The following is a 25,342-nucleotide window of genomic DNA, read 5'->3' as shown; positions in this document are numbered from 1 at the left end:
CAGCCAGGGTTACCTTGGGGCATGATACGCTGGTTGACGTGCTGTCACGTGACCGGATGATATTGGAGGGGGGCCACCGGTGGACGGGGGCCGTGGGACGGTCACGTGGTCTAAAGGAGCTCTCGGGAACCTTCGAGAAGGAGCCCGAGAGACCTGGAAAGTGGGTGGGGCGAAGGGCGGAGCCAGCCCCAGCCTGGGGGCGTATAACGAGGGCCCCGTGAGGAGCTCGAGGTGCTTCGTGTGCTGGTGTTACAAAGATCCACGTCGGGGAGAAGAAGCCTCTAGCCACGCGGTCCGGGACCCCGTTTGTGGTCCGGACCGGGATAGCGAACCGTGTCTAGTTCTGCCGAAGCGTGGTTAGATGGGCATTCGAGATCCGAGTGTAGATCGTGTTGTGTTGCGTGTTGATGTGTAATACAGTGAGGGAAAAAAAAGTATTTGATCCCCTGCTGATTTTGTACGTTTGCCCACTGACAAAGAAATGATCAGTCTATAATATTAATGGTAGGTTTATTTGCACAGTGAGAGACAGAATAACAACAAAATCCAGAAAAACGCATGTCAAAACTGTTATAAATTGATTTGCATTTTAATGAGGGAAATAAGTATTTGATCCCTCTGCAAAACATGACTTAGTACTTGGTGGCAAAACCCTTGTTGGCAATCACAGAGGTCAGATGTTTCTTGTAGTTGGCCACCAGGTTTGCACACATCTCAGGAGGGATTTTGTCCCACTCCTCTTTGCAGATCTTCTCCAAGTCATTAACGTTTCGAGGCTGACGTTTGGCAACTCGAACCTTCAGCTCCCTCCACAGATTTGCTATGGGGTTAAGGTCTGGAGACTGGCTAGGCCACTCCAGGACCTTAATGTACATTCTTCACAATGTCACGAAAATGATTGTATCTTCAATTAAGTTGTGACACTGAATCTTGATACTTAACTCATTTATAAAGGAGGTGCTGTACATCGTTCCGTACTTCGTGTTGATGTGCCAAAAATGAAGGGTACACAGTTCCTGTCCCTTATTATGGCTTTTACATCCTCTGCATGCTACAGGCAACAAATGCAATCTGTGGAGTTATTCTACAAAGTGTGGAATGGTTCTGAATGTGTATTACAGTATGTGCTACAAAGAAGGGCCATTGCCCAAAATGGCACGTGTTATATATTTCTCCTTGTTAAGGTTATATTGTTGACAAATGTGAGTTTTTTGTTCGTTATTTGTGCTTACGCACCACTCCCAACGGAGTATCGCCATAACATTTGTGTAATTGTGTTAGACGTATTCACGTAATAATCAAGATTAACAGCCACTTAACAATCGACTGATATGTGAAGTCCCACAATGTGAGGGTTGTTGTATAACCATATTTCATGCTGATCAATGCAGGTTGGTTGACGGTGAAAACCCAGTTTTGGTTTGTAATCTACTCACCACTGATGTTTGCCATGGCTGGGAATCAAACTCTTTAGAACTTATGTTTGTGTTTAGTTTGTTGTCCTTCCCCCCACACCTCTGATTAGCATGGTTGGCTACATACGGTGCGAAAAAAGTTCTACATACCTAAAGGTACGCCTTGTGTTTATACAGTATATATGCACACAAATAAAATGGTGCACTTTTATTAATATTTATATAATGGTGTACAATTACAGGCTATTCAATCTAATATTGTAAAACAAAAATCCCCAACACTTGAGCTAGAATACAAACTCATTTTCTGGAGTATCACCATCTAAAGTGGCTCTTACTTTATTAGTCACATATATTGTGAGGTGGAGCAGTGGTGCAGTGGTTTGCACACTTCAAAAAAATCCAGCAACTTAAGTTGAATTCCCAGCCACAGCAAACATCAGTGGCGAGTTATATATTTACCCAACCTGCAGTGGCAAGCTTGGTGAAGTTTGGTCAAGCAAACCCCCATGACTGACTGGCATAGCACCGAGAGGCTTCCTCTCACATTGACAAAGGGTTGTAAATTGTATATTACTTTTATGTTTTTTTTTTTACCTCCGGTAAACAAATGTATTTCCAAGAATCTCTAAATATATGAAAAATGTGCTAGTATTCAGGAGTATCAATGTTGAGAGCAATGCAATGCATGTACAGTAATGTTGTGCAAAGTGGTACTGTTAACCTAATCAGTAAGTAAAACATGATGAAAACGTGTGAGATGAATGGAAAGAAGAGACAACGTGTGGGTGAGTTGTGAAATATTGTTTGGAACCGCTGTGGTTGTCTGGAAGATATGGCATTCTGCGTAAGTATTAATTAATGGTAGTCACAGAATTCAAACTGAAATATACTGTATGTCTCTCACTCGGTGTTTTTATTAACAAGTGAACGCAAGGGTCTTTTTAATATACGTACCATCTTTTGAAAAATAATACAGTAGGAAGCTTTTCACAATAATATTTCACCCGAAGCATGCAGATTGCTTTAAAAATGTGCTTATAATTGAATAGATTTATATTTTTAGGTTAATTCTCTTTGTTTATATTTTGCAATGCTGGAATGCACGTCATTTCCCGTAACAAAAATATTCAGCTCCATCCCACAACCCCAGCTTGAAGCCAAGGTAATACAATAGCTCCATTGAGCATAAGTGCTTTCCGTTTTGCCTTACAAAGTCCACTTTGGTGAGTTAGCTGCAACTGCAAGACGAAGACTAAATACTTAAATTGTCTTGCCAATGAAAACTGAGAAAGTAACTGGTGTCTTAGAGCGCAGCAGTGACTGCATATTGTAATATCAAGCCAAGCAATAAAGACAACCTATTTGTAAAAATAACTCTACAAAGTAAATTCATTTATTTGATGTGAAAGGGGTCTTTTTGAAATTATTTTCTTAGCAGTAATTGCCACTTGCTCTAGGTTTACATTTAAACAGGCCCAGCATAACAAATAGTGAAACTTTTTTTTACTTCAGTCGACTGAACTTATAAATACTTTCAAATAGGTGAGTTGCTTTTATTTTACCAAAGGTTAGAGCCCAATGAGATAATTATTTTATTTATATATTTTTTTTATTTTCAAGCAAGGCCTCACAATGAGTCATTGTGGTGTCGTGTTGCTTTCTGGAATTGGGTGCTGTGCAAAGGATTAAATCCCATCGTTGATGGCTGCGCAGGGCTCTTAAAATAGAGACACTTTGCCGAACCGATATGTGATTGGCACTTCGTTTTAAGTGTGTGATTACTTAAAACAATTCAGCGTTGTTGCCACCTGTTCTTCTCATGAGTTATTGGTCAGTATGACGTAGCCTGAACAATGGAAATGTTATACGCTCTACAGCAGCTAGCTGCGCCGAACGTGTTTAGCTGGGGAAGGCTTGTTTACTCACATGTCCACCGTAACTGAGTAGACTAAACGTTTTGAGAATGTAACATTGAGAGTATACACGGACTCTTCGCGCTGTTGAATGTAGAGCTTTTATTATCCATTACCCACCTCCCTGTGAATCCTGTTATTTTCAACAGACCAGGGGAACAATTCTTTTCACTGTTATCCAAGGATTCTCAGGAATTCACAGAACATTGTAATGACAGAGAACTGCATTTGCAATTGCAATTTTACATCTGCGGTTTGAGTTTCCGTGCAGCGGTGCGCACTGGGGCCTCTGTGTTTTAAATTAAATATATGATCCTTGAAAAACTATTGTGATTACAGCAGACATTAAAATCAGCATGATTTATACATTCGGCATTTTTAAATAAAGTGCGTCATTACTCATTGTTTTTTTTCGGTAAAGTCCCGTTATGTAGAAATACCATAAAATAATATAATTTTATGGTATTTCTACATACGTGACTTTACCGAAAAAAAAACCTGAGTAATTGATGCAGTCACGAAAGCTTTAATTCTTTATTAAAGTGCGTCATTTCAGATGTAATCGGGTGATGTCATTCAGCCATGACATTCTACTCTCTCTGTCTCTTGTATGTCCACAAGATACATTAGGTAAGCATTAGCCATTGCTTAGCAGAGGGATTTTACCGTGACCCTGTTAAGTGTTATGTTTATCGCAGACATAGCACCAGCGATAAAATCAATTAAATGCTGACGAGCTTTTCTTGCTGTGCATAGGCGATATTTTCTCTGCAGGGAAGGCCCCCCACATGTTTTGAGGGAGACATGAGGCAAATGTCAAAAGATTTGAATTCGATTCACGCCAAAATCTGAGCATATTAGTGATGTATTGTATGCTCACTATATCATTCACACAATTACAGTACTTAAAAAAAATTGAATATAAACTTTAATATAAAAAATAGAATAAGTGTACTGATAGCAAATAAACATACTGCAGCATGAATGCATTTTTGTTCATTTGACATTCAGTTGGATAATTTTCCAAAATGCTTCTGCTGTCAAAACCAATTAATAGTCATGAATAGAAACGGTATTTACTTTAAACATTCTTTAAAGTTGCCCGCACTTAATAAAATAACATCCTGTTACTAATGAACGTTGAAACAAGCCATATACATGTTATTTATATATATACATTTCCTAATGGCCAAACAGCCTAAGGGCACAGTATCAGGAAAAATGGATACATTCTGAATGTAGGTGCACATGAATACGTAGCATATGAGTTTGTAGATCTTGGCTCAGTCATACTTTCCGAATGTCGTTTTTGTACTTTATCATTGTGACAGGTTTTTTTTTGAAAAATATAAATGATGGGGGTGATTAACAATGAAAAATGTACAGAATGAACAGAAAACCCGAGTCCTGATTGCGAATAATTGTTTTCGGTAAAAGTATAATCTGAATGTACTCTTTTTGATTTAAAGCTTTCGTGACTGCAGGGATTCATATTCTTTGTTCTTTCGGTAAAGTCATGTAGAAGGGAAACAATACAATAATAAAAATATAAAAAAATAAAATTCTCACGTTTCGACTGCAACACAAGCAATCATCATCAGGTGTGAAAACCACAGCAAGAAAATTTGAAAAAAGTGGCGGTTATTTTTCATGTTAGCACCACGGAGAGCGATTTGACAGTTTGTTCAGATGGACGAGTCCATCTACGTTACACAAGATCCAGGTCCGATTAAACACATTACATAAAATCCGTGATCTGGTTCCGTCTGTAAAAGATGTGATTCCGGACATACAGTAACCTGGCATCTACAAACTAAGTTGCCTCTGTGGTAGTAGTTACATTGGAGAAACCAAACGACATGTCTCGGACCGCATTCGTGAACACAAAGCAGACCTAAGACACGGTAGGACCAACAGCTCGGCCGTGGCAGATCACTGTTATAATTCAGTAGGCTCACATGACATTGATTTCTTCAAGACAGAGGTTCTTTGCAAACCATCTGGCTACCATGAGAGATTCGTTCATGAGGCTATCCACGTATACAAACACAGAGACAATTTCAACCGAGAAGATGGATTCTGGCTTAGCAATCATTGGAAGGATTTGATAAACCATTTCGGGTCTTAATTGATTGTTCACGCTTATGGTGGCTTTCAGACCGCATCCATTATTTTCGTCTCCCCCTCTTTTCCGAACATAGATGGACTCGTCCATCTGAACAAACTGTCAAATCGCTCTCCGTGGTGCTAACATGAAAAATAACCGCCACTTTTTTCAAATTTTCTTGCTGTGGTTTTCACACCTGATGATTGCTTGTGTTGCAGTCGAAACGTCGTGAGAATTGTATTGTTTTATATTTGTAATATGTTATTGTTCCCCTTCTACACGACTTTACCGAAAGAACCAAGAATATAAATTTGAATGTACTCTTTAATTCTGACCTCGAGCTTACCTAGAGCGTTGCAAAAACTTGGCATCTTCCCAAACATCCTTCTCTCTCTTATATTTAAACTTTCGAGCATATCCTATCAGCCAAATTTTAATATTTTTTGCCAGGTTTTCTGCCGAGATCCGTTTAATTGCCTTGGTTATTGCAACTAAATCTCTCTTCTATGATGTCCCCAAATTCCTCACCTGTTCAGCTCAAAACGATCAAAAATTTAGTAGCCTAACTTCTTGCCAACATCTACAGACAAGAAACCATTATCCCTGTTACCAGGCTACTCTAGTGGCTTTCAATCTAATCTCAGGTCACTCTCAATTGTCATCAAGATCCTCCATGGACTCTCACCCCTTTTGACCTCTTGCATTTAATCTCACGATAAGCCTCTCCACGTTATTTCCACTTCAGCAACCAAGACCTTCTGTCAACCCCCCCCCCCCGCTTCGGTTAATGTCTTCCCAACTGGAGGTCGTCCCATATTTTACAATACAACTTTTAAGTGGCTGTATAACAGTCCAGCTCCAGCACCCACCTCCTGAATTTTCACATCAAGCTGGCAAAAATGCATCTGTACTCTATCAGAGTATATTTTTTGTTTGCATTTTGACCACAAGTATTGTGGTTAATGCACACATGATTCCTTGTAAAAAGGTTTCATTTTTGTTGCTAGAAAAAAGGTAAAACCCTATTATTATATTTTGGTACTGGCAAAAGAGGTCTGATGATGTAGATGCTTACCCCGAGCCCTCATTACTTTGATGGTGCATTGTCTTTGAGCTGTGTGACGCCTTCTGGCGTCATCTGGTCTAGCACCAATTGAGACGAGGCTCAAAAGAAAGCCGTCTCTGGTGTGGACCAATCAGTTTCAAGGACAATGTGTATATTATCAGTGGTTTTTTTGCATTTTGACCACAAGTATTATGGTTAATGCACACGTGATTCCTTGTAAAAAGGTTTCAGTTTTGTTGCCAGAAAAAATAGGAAAACCCTATTATTATAATAGGAACAATGGGGTTAAGTTCCTGGTAGGAGTGAACATAGGGGTGAAATGGTAAATGTTTAATAACAATGACTACAATAAATAAAGAATACATTATAAAGAACAATGTGTTTTTATTATTACCTTTGATGATAATGGTTTGACGATAGTGGAGGTGATGGTGAGGAATTCGGGAGGGGGACCCCTCGAGAGATGCAACGCGATACACTTTAGAGCCAAGATTAGGGGCAATGAAGCAAGTGTAGTACGTATAAAGTAAAAATGCACAATTGCGAGTTCACAGGAGCGGCAAATTCGTGGTGCACGAGATTTACTGTGAGACTGAGATCGTAGCAGGCAGCCCAGGTGGCGTGTGCCTGATCTTTGCAGGCAGCTTCAAATTGAAACAAACATCCTGCGCCCAGCTCCTCGGTATCACTGGTCTGGCGCTACATACACTCACGGATACTCGAGTCCGGCGGGCCGTGAATAGGGAATTAGTATGCATTTGGTACCTCGCCGAATATATGCGAAACTCGCGAATAGCGAGGGTTTACTGTATATATCGCATTAAGTAGACACGATGAAGCTTATTGATCTGCGTTCACTCCCACGTGCTGTCCTCATCAATATAGCCAATTGGTGACGAATGCGAAATTGAAGCAGACATTGCGGTGCGATGAAACTGCCATGGGCACGATGTTGGGCAAGATGCATGTAAAAGCACGAAGCGTTTTTTTTTGCTTATCCCTCTGCGCGCGACTGTGTTTCAGTCGTGTACTTCTGCTGCTCGGCGGCCGTGTTCAGGCAGACGATGGTGCAAGCGCACGCGGAGGGCATGACAGCCGGCGATTACGTCTTCTTCTACGTCGATCCGTTCAGCGAGTCTCTGAGCGAGAGCAATGTCTCAGAGTCACGCAAACCCTGGAAACGTGGCGATGAGTTTGACGAGCAGGCGAAGGAAGCCTACAAGGTACAACAACTGTTCACTCTGCCTACGGAGGTTACACACCGTTGTCTATCTACGAGGTACACACCGTTCACTATCTACCAGGTACACACCATTCACTCTCTACCAGGTACACACCGTTCGCTACCTTCAAAGTACACACCGTTCACTCTCTACCAGGTACACACCATTCGCTACCTTCAAAGTACATCCCATTCACTCTCTACCAGGTACACACTGTTCGCTACCTTCAAAGTACACACCGTTCACTCTATACCAGGTACACACCATTCGCTACCTTCAAGGTACACACCATTCACTCTCTACCAGGTACACACCATTAGCTACCTACAAGGTACACACTGTTCGCCACTTACGATGGAATCTCTGACTTAAACAGCATTTATGTTCAGTGGTAACGTGAGATTTATAAGCAAAACGTGTTTGTTCCACAGGCTGTTATGATCATTTCTTATCGTGAACCTCAGAACATCGAATACAAAGACTTTGTTGTGAAGTTAAAGAAACGGGCTAAGGAGCAGTTCAATTTCACGATTGAAGACACGCTGGTGAGTATGCGTGACCCCGTGTGTACCAAATATAAAGTGTCAACGAGCAATAATATCGAAGATGAAAACAGAAAACATTTCACTTCAATGAATGTGCAGCTTTGTATGGTGTTTGTTTGTATATTGTTGGATGAAGGTATCTTAGCAGTTGTGAGATTTTATGAATGTTGATTAGACGATTCACACAGAAATATAGCAACGTGCTTCAAGAAGAACGTTTTCAGTTAGGCCATGGCACCTGCTATGACATGCATTGGAAACGTGGAGGCGGAGAGATGCATCCTAGGAATTGCACCGAGAGACAGGCGGGAACCCATGGATGAGAGAACAAATGAACCTTAAATACGTCATGTTGACTGTTAAGAAACGTAAGCAGACTTGGTCAGGACACATCGCTAGAAGGGAAGATAAGAGATAAGACTGGTGATGGAATAACAGCTAACGGAGTAAAGCATGGCTGAGAGGGGGAAGGGGCAATGATAACTCATGTGCACTAGCGAGATGGATTGTGGCCCGTCAGGATCATGAGGGATGGGGATGTAATGTGGATTCGATCCCTTTATCAAGCAGTAGATAGATCATTGCTGATAATACTTGTAATTATTATATAATATAAATGTCCGGCTCGACTGGCACCTTAATATTATAGCTGTCATTTTGTGGAACAAGGTGTTGCAGTGGAAATCAATCAAATCTCTGGGGCTGCTCAGTTATTGGAATTTTAAGCAGTTTTTTTTGGAAGCATCTATCATGAATATGTAAAACACAGTTATGATTGTAAATCTGACAAATAACTGTATAGTGCATCCATAATGACATCACACTTCATCGTGACTCTTCCAGCATTATGCATCTGTGCGTGCTCACATGTTCGAGTGTGGATGTGCTCAAATCACATTGGTTGTTTCGGCACCGTGTTTGTAAAGACATTCAAAGGAATGCCAAATACAGAACGCGACGGCCTTTTTGTTGAGATTCTTGTTAATGCTGATGTGTATAAACCGAAAGAGAGCTAAACTGTTTTTTTAATTCATACGGATGTGGTTCAACACATTATTCATTGTGTTCAAATGCAAACAGATGAATTTAATAGCGGGCTCCTTTTACGACGCCATCATGATGTACACGGCAGCGCTGAACAAGACGCTGTCTTCGGGAGGTGGTGTGCACGATGGTCACGCAATTACCAAGCACATGTGGAACAGGACGTATCGCGGTAATTAAACGCAAGTTTATTCAGTCCCATTATTAATTTAGATTAAGTTACAGAGCTCTGGGTGAGTGAAGCTGTGCTGGAATGAATACTGGTATTCACGCATTCTCAGGAAATGTTGCCCATTTGTGTACACATGTAGTGCTGGGCTGACTGCATAGAGCTCTTTCAGCACTTGTGTGAAATAAATGTAATTGCCATGAAAGCCACAACGTTTAGAATTTCGAATTTATTCACCTTTTTTTGCGACACACTGAAATGTACTGAGTTTCAGAGTCACAGATAAAATATGCCCGATGTAATCATTTCACTTCACGTTTTAAAGAGTTTATACCAATCTCCGTTTTGGTAAATCTGAAGGTACAACAACAACAAAATATGGTTTAATCTGCTTTGGGTGGTGAAATGTGTTGCGGCCCAAGAAGGAAAGAGAGGATTTTCAGATCAAGATACCAGAACTCATTAATTCAGATGTGCAAAACTTAAATTAAATGTTTTTTAACAATGATACATTTTTTTCTAGGTGTGACTGGAGAGTTCACCATAGACCGAAACGGTGACAGGGAAACTGACTTTTCTCTTTGGGATCTGACAGACATGAACACTGGGGAGTTTAATGTAAGTTTTATTTTAAGAATGTCTCCATGTTTTAACCAGTCTGTTGCTAGAAGTTCAAATAACCTGACTATCCAACTTTATTTTGTGTGTTCATAACATTTTTTTTAGAAACGACAAATACATTTATTGCATTGAGAAGCAACAAACGTAATCTTAATGCTTTATTTAAAAATGTTATATTTCTCTTTAATTAATAGTATTTGTTTATATTGCTTGTTACTGGAAAGGATGAAGTTAAAACCGTAGTAAAAGATGCAAAACGATATTCCATGCTTGAGGCAAAGTATAAATGATTGTTAAATAATACTTAAAATACTGGGTATCCATATGGCACCGTGCATTGTTAAATATTCATAATTAGACACCAGTTCTAGCTGGGTTCTAAAACCTAGACACTTAGTGATATGAAGATGTTCCTCCATATGTCTGCCTGTGACATTAGCGACACTCATCGCAGTCAATAATTTGCGAGAGTCCCCAGGTGTTTTTTTTATTATTATTTTAAGCGTGATTGCACATAACTCAAGCATTCAGATCTTTCGGTGTGCACTTCATCTTTCACATAACCCCAACATACAATCGTGCAGTTCACACTGCGCTTTTAGAATTCTTTAATAATGAATGACACATTTACCGACAGCCTGTTCAGTAATATTTGTCATACATGTTTCTTTGCAGGTAGTTCTCAGCTACGATGGGGCATCCAGTAAGCTTATTGAGGTCCCAGGCCTGGAGATACAGTGGCCTGGGGGATCCATCCCCAAAGACGTCCCGCTGTGTGGATTTGAGAATGAGGCCTGCATCTCTGGTGTGAACACAACTCGCAAATATTGAAGACAGCACGACAGAGAGCCAAACATATTTGTCTGGCCAGCAGTGATTGTGCTCAGTGTGTGATTCGTGTTATTTATTTAGTAACTTTATCCTGGCTGGCTCCTGTCTTGGATCAACTCTTTTCCTTGCTTTTTTTTCGTTTGCCTCCATGCCCACGTTTCGTAGTGTCTTGAGATGCATTAGTATTTGTATCATTGAAACTGCACATGCACATTTAAATTGTTATTATATACTTAAATATGAACTAGCATAGCTATTATTATGGTACATTCTAATCTGGAGGAGCTGGATATATCGATTTGTTATACAGTATTTAATAAAGAATATCGTTGCACAGTATTTGACAATAAGTATCATATGGCTGAGTGTACCATATTTTATCATAATTTGATTTAACTATATATCATAATCCTACTCGGGCAGTATCGTGTTTATCTCGATATTATATATAGTACGACTGAAGTATGGAAAACAACTAATTCCTCGTGTTTTTTACCTTAACCAGGTGGATTTTCAACCATGGAGGTTTTAATGATCGTCTTCAGCCTCATACTGCTGATAGTTGCAGTATCGTCCTTTCTCATATACAGGTTAGCAGCACATACAAAACATCGATTACACATATTGAGTGTATGCTAAAACAGCTGTTTAACATATTAGCACGTTTATTGCAAAATCACAGAGCTGCGTGGCTGTGCATCTGTTTGCACACAACGCAGTGGCACAGCGTACCGATATACATTCCTGAGCATGTGAATATCTCTTGTTTTTTTGTTTAACTTAAAAGGCTTCTCTTGCATGTCCACTCCTCTGCTTGGTAGTGAGCAGCAAACATTTATGAAAACAAAATCGGTCCACCCACCAGATATGAGGTGGCTTGAGAACAGAGTGGTTAGCACACTTGTCACCGAGCCAGTTCTCGTTTGCGTGAGCATTTCCATTCTGGCAGGCATCTGGTAATTTCTGTTGGATTAAAGCATACTACTGACTTTGGTAAAGTTGGCCATTAAACACCCTGGAAGTAATTTACGAAAGTAGTCCCAGATTTTTAGACGAAAGCTCAACCTTCAAAGATACATGCAACGTAATTGTAACATTTATGATTAAAATGTAAATTTAAAAAAAAAATGTGTAGCTATGTTTAGTTATATCTTTTCTGGAAGAAAAAAAACATGCCAGAGCGAGAATGGTTCACCTCCCCTGGCGATTAAATGCAAATTATGTGATTCACTGTCACAATTCATTTAAAGAATGCTTATTTATATATTTATACAAACCAGCTAAAAGTAACATTACTCTCAGTATAGCAAGAGTACTAAGCGAAGAAGATATATAAGAATGTTGCTGTCATGAAATGTACAGGTTTATGAGCAGGAAAAGCAGGCTGTATGTATGCTGAATTTTTTTTTGCACCGTACTTAGTCAACCGTGCTACTTGGAGGCTTTGTCTGATCGTCACCCAGTGTCAGGGGAAGATAAACGGGAAGCAATTATCATGGTGGGGGAAGGTCCAACTTGGGTGCAATTAGATACAACGTTCCATTTATCACCCCCACCCCGCTCATCATACGTACAATATCAGACTTGATCGTGTAACTGTTCTAGGGAATTCTAGGGAAGGCCAGTTGAGCCGGCTACAAAACCATCTCGACCTTATTCGTAATGTTGTGGGGGTTGGGGTGAGGGTAGGGGGTGAGGAGGGGGATTAGGAGGTGGGAATATATATATATTTTTAACCCTTTGGTAAATGGTAGCACTCCACTTTTTTCATATGTGATTCAATGAATGTATCATGAGCTTAAGAATAGATAAACCTCTATTTTGCAGTAAGCTGTTCCCTTTTTTGGATAAAGACAACTGAAATGACTAATTAATATAAAATATTGAGTGTTTTAAAAATATAATTCCGTGCTATAAATCAAAACTAAATACAATGGATAATCATTAACGGCCTTTGTTAATCCACTGTTGGATGATGATCTTTGCATGCCATCTTGGTCATCTGAGTTGCTTGACCGTAACATCACCATGCCGGCCAGTGCTTGTTGGTGAAGGGGGCTACTCAAGGCCATTCTCATATCACTCACCGCTGATGTTAGTCGTGGCCATGAATCAAAATCAAGTCGCCGGGTTAATAGCAAAGTGTGTTAGCCACTGCCTGCTAGAAAAAAATGTAAAGGATTATTTATTTATTTTTAACAACGTATGGCTGCTGGGATGTTAAACCTTCACCATCACCAGATTACGGCGTGATGTAATGCAATCAAGTTTCTCACAATATGACAATCAATACTTGATGACTTTCGTATATTTTATGGTTTTTATGTACGTTTTAGTGTTCCCTAGAATAATGTGTTGAAGAGAGTTGGATTTGTTTGATCCTCCTGAGCGATAATCGGCCGATGAACACAATGGTTGTGTCGCCAGTTCTTGTGCCTTTTCAAACATTCACCAGTGTGATTGCACGTGATGCTGGTATCAAAAACACATGGTGTCTTTCAGGCTTCAGCTGTTAACGTGGCCATTTTTTTGCCATAGTTAACCATCATTTTCCATCCCATAGCTAAATTTACTTTACGCAAAGAATTTAAGAGAAAAACAAGCCAGGGCCTATTTTAAAAGTTGCGCACAGCTTGTTTTCATATGTATAATGGACACATTTACAGTTTCGAGCCTAAAATTTCAATGCCACTTTATTTTCATGTACATTTGATAACATTGCTTTTAGAAAGGGTGAAACAAAATTATATTAGCCGAGGTTTTTTTCAGCAATTCATATCGTGGCCTAATTTATCTGCCAGTTGGCTGGCATCAAACTCATTTCCATGGGCATGGTTTGTTCTTAAACGTCTGCCATTACACCTGGTTTGAAAAATTAAGGACACCACCATCACCAAGTCAGCTAAGATACTTATGTATTCCAGTGTGGGGGTATTTCTGGGTCATTGCAAAAACTGTGCTTCTGTTTGCTTGCTTTCACATGTGTTCCACTTAGGAAGTGATGGAAGTTTAGGTTGGACCTTACAATGCCGCACTTTTGTTTTTGGCTATGCAGCCGGTGGAGTTCATTTGCTGACGTTCCCCCCCACCCCCATCTATAAAGCCCCAGTGCAGTGTGCAGGGAATTGCCTGACAAGTGCTGTCATGAAGAGAAGCAGGCTCATGTGTAACAAAAAAAATATGCCGGCTCAGCTTCTTTGGCGTTGAGTCTCTCACTTTTGTTCAGCCACAATCATGCGTTCATGAAAGTAACGATCTGTGTGGACCTGTGTGTGAGTGATGCAGGAAGCTTAAGTTGGAAAAGGAGCTGGCCAGCATGCTGTGGCGACTGCGCTGGGAGAACATCCAGGTCAGCAGCCTGGAGAAAGCGCGGCGCAGCGCCGGCAGCAAGCTTACCCTTTCCATGGTACTCGGATGCAAAAACACCGGCTTCACGACGCTTCCACTTATATTCTTTAGTCCCCTGTTCAGTAATGGCGGGGATTTGACTCAGTGCACATTGTGTGTTGTTTGCCAATAAAAAGCAGTTCAACAAAAAAATAACAACTATAATAGAGGGTTGTTTTGGGTTAGATCGTGTAAACATAAATGTGTCGTTAAATCCGCCACCACCCGGCACGGCGAATTAGTAAGATTTGTCACGTAAACAAAACATGACAATTCGTTGCTAGTTCAGCACACTGGTGTGTTAGAGAGTAAACCCACAACATTTACAATTCGAGGACGATGTTTTACCAGTAATTAAAAAATGTACTATTTTAATTGTTTAAGTGATTTGCTTACCTTTCCAATACTTTGCACTCCTATTGTCTTTTCGTATTGTTTGTTGTTGTAACTTTCTGATCCGCCCCTAATGGACATCTGTGAAAAAGAGCTTTGTACATTTACATTTATGCGATCTAACCCAAAAACTCTATTGTGGAAAATATTGGTCGCAAAGCCTACGTGTTAAACAAAAAAAATGACGTCAATCATCTTTCCACATTAAATTGAGTTTTGATATGAATGTGTAAAGGTTCAGCAAACCAAAGAGATATACCTTAAATGTTTTGTTTACAAATCTGACCTTAATAACGTCGTGATTTATTTTAATATATTTTTATTATATTTCTACATACGTGACTTTACCGAAAAAAAAACAATGAGTAATTTATGCAGTCACGAAAGCTTTAATTCTATATTAACCCACTTCTACGGGGAAGTTACCTTTACAATTCTGTCCTAAACTTATTGCCCTGTGTTGTCTGTTCTTCGAAGTGCTTCAATGTGCTTCGTCTTTTGTTTAATGTGCTTCGTTTTTGTTTTTTGTTCACCGTGGTTTTGTGTTTGTCTCTATGCTTCCGTCTGTTTCCGCCCGCACGCTTGCGCACCTTGCTGTCCTCGGCCCCTGCCCCCAGCTCTGCTGCTTATTTAAGCCCCTGTCTGTTCATCCCTCCGGCCCTTTTCTTGCTTCTCTGTCCGTCTTTCCTCTTCTTGCCTCTTGGTGTCCCTGTATAAAGTATTTCTGCTACCTCGTACCTCGTATTTGTTCACTCTGTCTATGCTGGTGTGTTCAACCCAGAGGATGAACACGAAATTTAGCACTCTTCTGAAATTCGTGGTCCACCGGGCAAGTGTCTAACTGTGTTCTTGGCCGACTGGTTTTACATCACGTAATTTTTTCTTAGGTTTGCTGAATTCTCGTCTCTCATCTTCTTGTTGTATTTACCTCCGTGCAGTTTAACGCTCTCTGTGTGTTGCGTTGATGTCACCCTATGTGCTCCCTCGCTATTTGTTTTTTGCACCTGATGATGATCGCTTGTGTTGCGGTCGAAACGTCGTGATTTATTTTAATATAATTTTATTGTATTTCTACATACGTGACTTTACCGAAAAAAAAACAATGAGTAAATCTGACCTTATGAAGGTCAAGAGGTTATTGTGGCTAGTGTTGCTGATGCAACCACGACCTGCCTTCACTTCCTTCTGTTGAATCCTGCAGCTGATGCAGTAATACACCAGACCTTGGAGGTCTGTAATACACCAGACCTTGGAGGTCTGGTGTATTACAGTATCCCATCCTCTGGCTTTAGATCTTGTCTTGTGTTGCCAATCTATAGGTGTCAATGCAATTCCTGTCTGCCCTCCTTTATCCTGCACACATGACCCACCCATCACCACTGCTTCTGCCTGATTACATCTACTACACTTTTTGACATGAACTTTCAAATTGCGTTCCTTATCCTGCTGTGCAGTTTCTAGCATGGTCAGCATGCCCATGTATTTTAAAGTCAGAAGTTTGTTTTGAAGGTGCTTTGTTAAAGTCCAGATTTCTATCCGATTCAGCAACACAAAATAGTCATAAAAACCCTGCTCTGCTAACAAGAGTATTAATCTCATACTCTCCACCAGATATAGTGTAAAAGTTACATTTCACTATCTACACCCTTGATATTACCCTTGATATGTATTTAGAAACATGTGTTTCGATTATTTGACTGCTAAAAATGTCCACATGACAAGCCACTTCGTTGAGCGATCATTTGCGGCCAAGTTGCTTCTGAAAAATAAGCTAATAGCTCAGTGGGCTTTACCTGCTAAAATAAAACGTTTATTGATTTACTTTCCTTTCCTATACTTTGTACTCCTATCGTGTTTTTGTATTGTTGTTGGAACTTTCTGACCCGCCCCTACTGGACATGTGACAAAGAGCTTCATAGCTCATTGAATTCTGAAGAGTATAAATAAAGATAGTAAATCAATAAATAAAAAAACACATCTGCTTTTTCAAATAAAGGGAATACTTTTTAATCAGTGTCACCCTGCAGGTGTCAGGACTCGCGTGTAAGAGGGCTGTGGATAAAACGAATTTCGCTGAACTGACTTTATTTGAGGAGATAGTTGGTGGTTGGAGAGAGCAGTGGCAATACAGTTTCCAGCAAGGCGAAGGCAAAGGAAGAATGGACAATGGAAGACCAGATTGCCACTCAGGATGATCATAACCACAGGCGGCGGAATGAAATTGTTTTTTGGCATGGAGGGGAGTAGCAGGACCTGTGCTGTCGCACTGCAAGCTGTGATGTTTGTGCTAAAGGTGACATGGTTACAGTGGTTGATACAAGTGTAATGCTTTCGCCTCCGTATGATTAGATAAATTGCCATTATTCAGTATCGCGATGTGATTCAATATTCAATTACTATTTTGTCTTGTTTTTTTTTCATCTCACTTGTATCTTTTCTCATTTGTTCTTTATCACAGTCCAGTTGCGTTCTCTCCATTTGACTATATGTGACCACATGTAATTTTCACGTAAAGTAGTAGTTCTTACACACATCAATAGATATATTAGCTTGCGTAGACAATTTGTTTTAATCGATTAATCATGACGTGCCTTACTGGTGGCTCATTAAATTATCAATGCCCTGCTCGTTGATTATTTACTCTTCTTTTAGGAAAGGCATTGCTCAGGCTAACACATTTTCCGAGAGGCCAATTTAATAAACCCTTTTTTGCAGACGTCGGTGGCGAATGCCTCAGCGATAATGATAGCTAATTTAAACTGCGGTATTTTTTTTGGTACTTGCGGGAAGGAGAAGAGTTTATTGTACGGAAAAGAGATCATAATTTGATTTTGTTTTAGAATGCACCAGATCCTTGTGTGTGGCATGAGCTCCTGTTTGCTGTGTTCGGGGAGGATTTATGTAGCGTGTATGTGCGAGTGTGTATTTCATTGTAGAACAATGAGTAATGTATTTATGCGCGTGCGGTATTGTGTTGCGCATGTGTGTTGGGCATTCACGGATACATTGTGACCGAGTTAATTTATATGTGTTGAAGAAATGTGTGCATATTTTAGGAACTACGGCTTGTACACTTGTCTTATTCATTTGCGGTATGTATCTGCGTGTTCACATTGCACATGTATAAGTGTAGTTTCCGTATGTGTGGCGATACAGTATGTGTGTACGATCCTTATAATTCTGTGCATGTATTTATTTTTTTATCCGAGTCGTATAATTTGTGTATGCTAGTAGTGAACTGTATTTGTGCGAACAAAGGTTTGAATAATGTGTGTATACATGCATCTTGTACTGTTATGCATGTTGCGTATTACAGTATCCCCTAGTTATTTGCGAGGGTTACATTCCGGAGATGATAGTGAATAGAAAATTTCGCGGAGAATGATATTGACCTATGAAAAGTCAAGCACGTATTAACAGGGTTCACTCGCAGTTTCACAGAGAATATTCACAAGCTAACAATTACAAATGTTGTACACGTTAGTTTTAATTATAGATTTTAATAATTAGAGACTGGCGGCATATTTTAGTGCGTGTGGGAAATCATTCCAAGTTGAATCCGCTCAATCTGAATGAGAGTATGTGCCTTGCCAATATTTTTACTCTAGGGACATTTGAATTGTTATGATAATAGGATAGAGGAGCATAATAGCTGTTGGAGTAAAATTATAGTTTTGAGTTGTATACTTTCGTATTTGATGTGTGTGAATTGTGTATATTATATGTTTGAACCAAAACAATCAGTGTACTGTAGCACCAGGGTTATTATAGTAAAAAAGGGGTTTCCCTTTTGGGGTGGTACTCATTCAGTCATGAGTACATTTGGTATTTGTGCCATTTCTGTAGTGCAAGGTTAGCATAAGGAACTATATAGTTCAAAGACGAGTATAGTCTGCCATTCGTTTCACGGTAGAGGGTGATTAGGTAATTTGCAAGTATCCATTAAAGTTAAATAATGCCACAGGGTCTTTAACATTCACTGTGAAGCAGACGGTACATATATTTGGTTAATGCACCTGCGGTATTTAGCAGGGTAGCCGCTGGGTTCGAACCACGAAATTTAGCAAATAGCAGCATGCATATGTGCTGTATCTCAAGCCATGTCACCCCATGTCCTGTTTACGACCCTAAGCCAGTGATGGGAATTCCAGAAGCCTTTGGGAAGGGGACATCTCTTCACTGCTTGTGAAAATGTTCTGACTCTTGATTTTTTTAAACTGTAGTTTTATCGAGATACTGATGTGTATTTTGATGCAGTGGAACTGATGCAATCTGTATTTGATTTTTATCTGGTTTCGATTAATCCATCTAAACACTAATATAGTTAAGAGAGGTTTAGAGTTCATATTGACTAGATCATATCCCAAACTGATTGAATTTGATTGCCAGCAGAACCTGACTTGATCATTTGACTGAACTTATAAGTAATGTTTTATTATGGCATACAATTGCACCGATCAACGTTAAAAAGGTAATTAAGTTTTCGTATAAAATACTCATATTTATTGACAATTTAAGGTCAATCAACCACTTCAGCAAACTGTAGTTTGGAAGGGCTTTTCCACCATTGACCACACACACGGTATCAATCAAAGCCTAGAAAAGACAAATGGATTTTAACGATTATGAAAGGGCGTTTAAGTGAGTGAAAACTGAAGTAGCGTCAACCAAGCTCTCACAAATGAAGGCAAAAATAACAAACGTACAGACATCATTACTATTTACAAAGAAACAACAGCAATATTGAAGTTGCACGAAGAGAGCAGTAAATATAATCAGAAGAGCAGTTGTGAAAGGAGATATGCTCGTACAAAGGTAATTCACAGCGACAGATAATATCTTCTGAAGGTTAGATTTAAGATTTAAAGGCTTTAACATGAATTTAGAGGTTTTAGCCATCTCAGAATTGCTGATGACAGTTATTTTATGAAGCACTGAAATTAATTAAAAATTATGCAATGTCACAGAGAAGGCTGTAAATATTGATTTCGGATATATAAGTAAAATATAAATAATTTACCAGTTTGCTTAAAATGAAATAACCACTGAAGGGACGCAACTGGAAAACTCAGCAGAATATGTTTAGCTCGGGCAGCTATTGAAGGTAAATCGAGATATTGGGATCCAAGCGATGGAATACAGAACAGTAACAGGATGGAGTGAATTTGGAGAGTTGAATATCATATTGAAGAATAAAGTTTAAAATCAGTGCATACATCTAGCTATGACATGGAAAACACAGACACTAACAAAGATTGTGGAACAAAAGCTGAGATGTGTCAACAGAAGTATGGAGAGACACATTAAAAGGAACACATGGTCTATGGAACAAACTAAAATTAGAATATTGTCAATTTGGATAAGTAAATAAGCTTGGGCAGGACACATTACTCGATGGTATGATTGCTGATGGATGAGGCAGCCGAAGGACACAATGCATCAAAGGGTACCTACCACCATGGAGATGGAGCAATAAGATCAGTCCATGTGTAGTGAATGACTTTCGAGACACATCAAGTAGAAGGCTTCTTATTTATTAAGAGCACACTGGGCGATACATTATGTAACGCAGCTACACATAGGCGACCCTAACACTGACAGCCCCATCGCCAGCATACAACTACTCAGCTGTCCGACTAGCGTAGCGACAGCGGCCGAGAGGGCCTTGCAGCAGATCAGCCACGTGGACAGCGACGCAGCAAGGACCTAAGACTCCAAACAGCCTCGAACCTCTGGTTTGGTCCTCCTTATAGCTGCCCCGGCGTGGCCAAGCTCCAGCTCTGGCCACGCCCCCTTCCAGAACCCTCGAGCCGGTTCCCGGAGCTTCTCGACTGACTCCGCCTTTCACCTTTACCCCAGATACGCCCCCCCCCTTATTATAAGGCATTATGTAATGCACCTATGACCACAATTACCACTCCAGGCCGACAGGTGTCACCCTGTCATTACACATGTACAGGAATGAGATGGCAGCCTGGATCATGGGGGAGGGCAATAGCACGGGGATACCTTCACCCAGCAGTGGATAAATAATGGTGATCATGAGAATTGTAAACTACTGAAAGTAAAGACATTTTTTGTTTACTTAAATTTGAATACAAAATTAACTCCAACTCCCCGATGAGCAATATCTCTCAGCTTAGGACTGTCACTTGGGGACTGCATCATTAACATATCAAGCTTATCTTGGTTCGAATATTAGAATGTTTTATAAAGTACATTTTATAAAAATTATATTATCATAAATACAGTATAATTGGTTATGTGGTTACTTGAATCAATGTGTACAATTGGGTTTCAAATGTGTTATTTATTTGAAACGCCTGTTATCCACCTTGATGCAGGGGCTGCTATTAGGAGAATCCCATTACTAATATTTAACCGCAAAAATAACTCGGCCTATCTGCATGGCCACTCGCAGATAAATATAGATAATAATGCAATCACCATCCACTTCTGGATGCACCTCTTACCCACATATGAATGCAGATAATAGTATGAATCTTCCAGGCAACTCCTCTTATCTGTGAAACCACGGATAATAGGACTTGTTGTGGACCATTTAGGTAAGTGGTGGCCAATGCACCAAGTACTGTGATCAATTTTGGTGGATCTCAACGGGCACCGCGACCCACCAGAAAGCTACGACCAACACTTTCCCAGATTAATTAGTTATTTACTCGAGACATACCAAGTATGGCGCCATCTATTGATATAATTTATGTTTTTAATTCTATACATTAATTATAATTATTAGTCATCCATACCATTGTTCTTGGTTCTTTCGGTAAAGTCACGTAGAAGGGAAACAATAAAATTAAAAATATATAAAACAATAAAATTCTCACAACGTTTCGACTGCAACACAAGCAATCATCATCAGGTGTGAAAACCACTGCATGAAAATTTGAAAAAAGTGGCGTTTTTTTAACGTTAGCACCACGGAGAGCGATTTGGCAGTTATTCAGATGGACGAGTCCATCTATGTTCGGAAAAGAGGAGGGGGGAGACGAAAATAATGGATGCGGTCTGAAAGCCACCGTAAGCGTGAACAATCAATTAAGACCCGAAATGGTTTATCAAATCCTTCCAATGATTGCTAAGCCAGAATCCATCTCGGTTGAAATTGTCTCTGTGTTTGTATATGTGGATAGCCTCATGAACGAATCTTTCATGGTAGCCAGATGGCTTGCAAATAACCTCTGTCTTGGAGAAGTCAATGTCATGTCCATCTGAATAACTGCCAAATCGCTCTCCGTGGTGCTAACATTAAAAAAACCCGCCACTTTTTTCAAAATTTCTTGCTGTGGTTTTCACACCTGATGATGATTGCTTGTGTTGCAGTCGAAACGTCGTGAGAATTTTATTGTTTTATATTTTTATTATTTTATTGTTTCCCTTCTACGCGACTTTACCGAAAGAACCAAGAATATGAATCCCTGCAGTCACGAAAGCTTTAAATCAAAATCCATAACATTATTAGTCAATTTAACACGTAGGCTTTCGCGACCAATATCATCCATAATAGAGGTTTTTTCTGGGTTAAATCGCGTAAATATATAAATGTGTCGTTAAAACCCGCCACCACCCGACACAGCCAACTAGTAAGGGTTGTCATGTAAACAGAACATGCCAATTCGTCACGAGTACAGCACACCGGTGTGTTGGAGAGCCAAGGCACAACATTTACAAACTGACTACGACGTTTCGCCAGTAATTACAACTAGCTTCATCATGAAGCTTCATCATGTTGAATGTATGCACCTTCCTGCCAAAGTAAATTCCTTGTCTGTGCGAACTTTCATGGCGAATAAAACCCTTTCTGATTCTGATTCTGATGATCACATCTGATTCAATGTACGACTGGTCCAATCACCAGACTCGATCTCAAACCAACCTATGAACCAGTATAAGTTAAGCCATGCAATCCTTTCATTTCATTATTTGTTTAATGGTTGTGACTGTGTACGGATACATTTTAAATACCACTTATTAAGAGCAACTTGCATTTGGTAATTGTTGTTAAAGGCAATCATACATTTTTGGATTTGGAAGTAGGGAAGAAAAACTCGAATCATGGCATTTTTGAAAGTTTTTTTTCTGTAATTCTCACGTGAATTTCAGTAAACACAAGGAGATCATTAGGCATGATGTACATAGCTCACACAATTCTAAATGGATAACACAAAGGAATTGATATCATGTATGTATCCATTTTCCATGAGAAACTAATTATGTGTGACATAATTGTGTGGTGGACACATACCAAAATGAGTACGCAATGCGTTGATTGGTTTTAAAAATGTTAATTTGACTGTCATTTGAACAGTGTTGAGCTATTTGTGGGAAATAATATGGAAATAAATGTTGAACACGTGTGTGCTTCTGAGATCATCTCGGGACAATTATTTGACAATAACAGGCATCCCATGAGTATATGACCATCTGCAGCTGTGATCATTTTTTGATGCATGTGTCTGAGTCCAGAGAGGCTCCAGCTGTGGATCACTACTCACCACACAGGGAAGGAACCAAATGTTTGCGAAGACGGGGTATTACAGGGTATGTTTTACACCAACATACTGGCTTACAGTTATTTGTCAAACTTGTATGATTGACATTATGGTCCATGGGCTTACAAGCTTAGACTGCATAGGGAAGTCCCAGACTAAAATAGAAAAAAAAATATGGTTATTTAGTGGTTTTCCTATGTAACGTAAATGATCACCCTTTCAACAAGCACAACCGAAAATGATAAACGAATTTAATGGGATCAATTATTTTTTTAATTATTATTGGAATGAGTTCATACCTACACAAACTGTTTATAGGTCTAGATTAACTTTTAATTTTAAATATATACTATATTCCTGATGTATTCAAAACTTCAGTATTTCAGGAAAACACGCAGTATTTTTTAAAATTCCTTATTTTTCCAGACTTAACAAGCTTCAGAGAATTACATAATTGCCATTCTCGTATCAGTTGCCACACACATGGTGATAGATTATTGCTTTCGATCATACTACGGTTTGAGGGAAATGAATAGTTTGATTTTGTAAAAGTAGCAGTTTCATCAAATATGTATTAATACATGCGGCTTACAATGCGCTCTTATCTACAAAAATGCAATATGGCATTAAAGTGCAATACTGATATCGTTTGACAGGGAAATCTGGTGGCCATAAAGCCAATCAACAAAAAGAAGATTGAGCTGACCAGAGAGGTGTTGTTTGAGCTTAAACATGTAAGTATAAACGTGTGTTGTGTTGAATGCATCATACATCTCGGATTATATATACTCATGCACGTATAAATGTAAACTATGAAGCTTTGTGACTTAATACAGTTGGCTTGTGAATGTGCTTTTTAAAATTTGTGTTGTCATTTTATGTGTTGGCATGCTTTTGTGAATCTGTTGTCACATTGCTGCAACATACGTGAGATCAGACAAAATATTGAATTTTTGGAGACTGACAAAGCAAGTATGGAACTGCTCATTCTTTGCCTGGCTTGCGCTATGTATTGACAGATGAGAGATGTTCTGAATGAGCATTTGACAAGGTTTGTGGGAGCATGCATCGATCCCCCAAACATCTGTATTGTAACTGAATATTGTCCACGGGGCAGCCTACAGGTAAGCCCAATCTGAAATGCACAGCTGTGTATGTTTACTTATTCTCTATTGCCCACTATCTTCCTCTTACCTCCTCTCACCCCCCCACTCCTTCCCGTCCCTCCCCTACCCTTTCGTGATCCCCAAGTACCCTCGTTCCTCACTCCTTTCACGCCCCTCCCATCTGAATCATTATATTCTGTCACCGTCTTTTAATCTGTCAGGCGTCTTGAGTGAAGGGGCTCTGTACATATAACATTTGATTCGATTTTAGGAGTGGACTAGTGCACATTCAATTAATGGCAATGTAATAAAATTAAAATCCAATTACCAAAACTGTAACCAATACCAGATGCGTGAAGCTTAAATTGTGGCACCTCTCTTGAGCACATGTAAAACATGGCATTTTCTGCTTGTGTACAAGTTTATGCACTGCCTATAGTGTGGGGATGCTTCCATGTAGCTATGGTCAGCACACTGGTGGAGGCTGTTCCACCAGCACTGGCATGAGCAAGCAACTGCAAGGCTGCACCATTACCTTGTACACTTTTAGAATATACCTTTAGCAGTCTCTAAAATGGTATACAGTAGCTATTGACTGTTTCTGTAATGTTATGCCATTGCCAAGCAGCTTGTTTGAAGTTCACTGTTTAATGACAGATGTTGTCTCAAGAATATTATACATTATTATATACTATATTTGCAAATACATTTCATGCTGTGAGAAATTAAGTACGTACACCAAGCATGCACTACATCAATCCCATTTAGATCTATCAGTGTGGAATACAATATTTATCTCAAGACACTGTACAGAATAAGTGGTGATAACCAGGAGGTACACATTACTGATGGTTCTATAGGAGGATTCCAAAGAAGCCGTTGTTATATTTAAACATGGAGAGATAATTCATAGCACAGCCAGTTAAGGGGAAAGCCAGTTCGAATTGTTGGAGCTGAGGACCAGAGACTTGCACCTTGTTTCGATGCCATATTTCAATACTTGGCA

General features: G+C 39.6%; 1 protein-coding gene across 3 annotated transcripts in view; it reads left to right on the top strand.

The window, feature by feature from the left end:
* The window catches only part of LOC116952159 (atrial natriuretic peptide receptor 1-like), a 105,797-nt gene that overhangs the window by 29,424 nt on the left and 51,031 nt on the right, over positions 1-25,342 (top strand). For 2 of the 3 annotated variants that reach the window (XM_032971648.2, XM_032971390.2), the window contains exons 2-11: positions 7,528-7,727; positions 8,159-8,272; positions 9,353-9,488; positions 10,009-10,103; positions 10,782-10,911; positions 11,443-11,527; positions 14,223-14,343; positions 23,205-23,279; positions 23,887-23,964; positions 24,250-24,354. In XM_032971648.2, coding sequence (XP_032827539.2) covers positions 7,528-7,727; positions 8,159-8,272; positions 9,353-9,488; positions 10,009-10,103; positions 10,782-10,911; positions 11,443-11,527; positions 14,223-14,343; positions 23,205-23,279; positions 23,887-23,964; positions 24,250-24,354 — 1,139 coding nt within the window. The remainder of the gene's footprint in view (positions 1-7,527; positions 7,728-8,158; positions 8,273-9,352; positions 9,489-10,008; positions 10,104-10,781; positions 10,912-11,442; positions 11,528-14,222; positions 14,344-23,204; positions 23,280-23,886; positions 23,965-24,249; positions 24,355-25,342) is intronic. The other variant, XM_076065442.1, reaches the window with a different exon arrangement.

Source organism: Petromyzon marinus, chromosome 1 (genome assembly GCF_048934315.1).
Source record: "Petromyzon marinus isolate PM22_M1 ecotype Great Lakes invasive population chromosome 1, UKy_Petmar_22M1.pri1.0, whole genome shotgun sequence".
NCBI lineage: Eukaryota > Metazoa > Chordata > Hyperoartia > Petromyzontiformes > Petromyzontidae > Petromyzon > Petromyzon marinus.
Note: the sequence above shows the minus strand (reverse complement) of the source record. Positions and strands in the feature narration are given on the sequence as shown.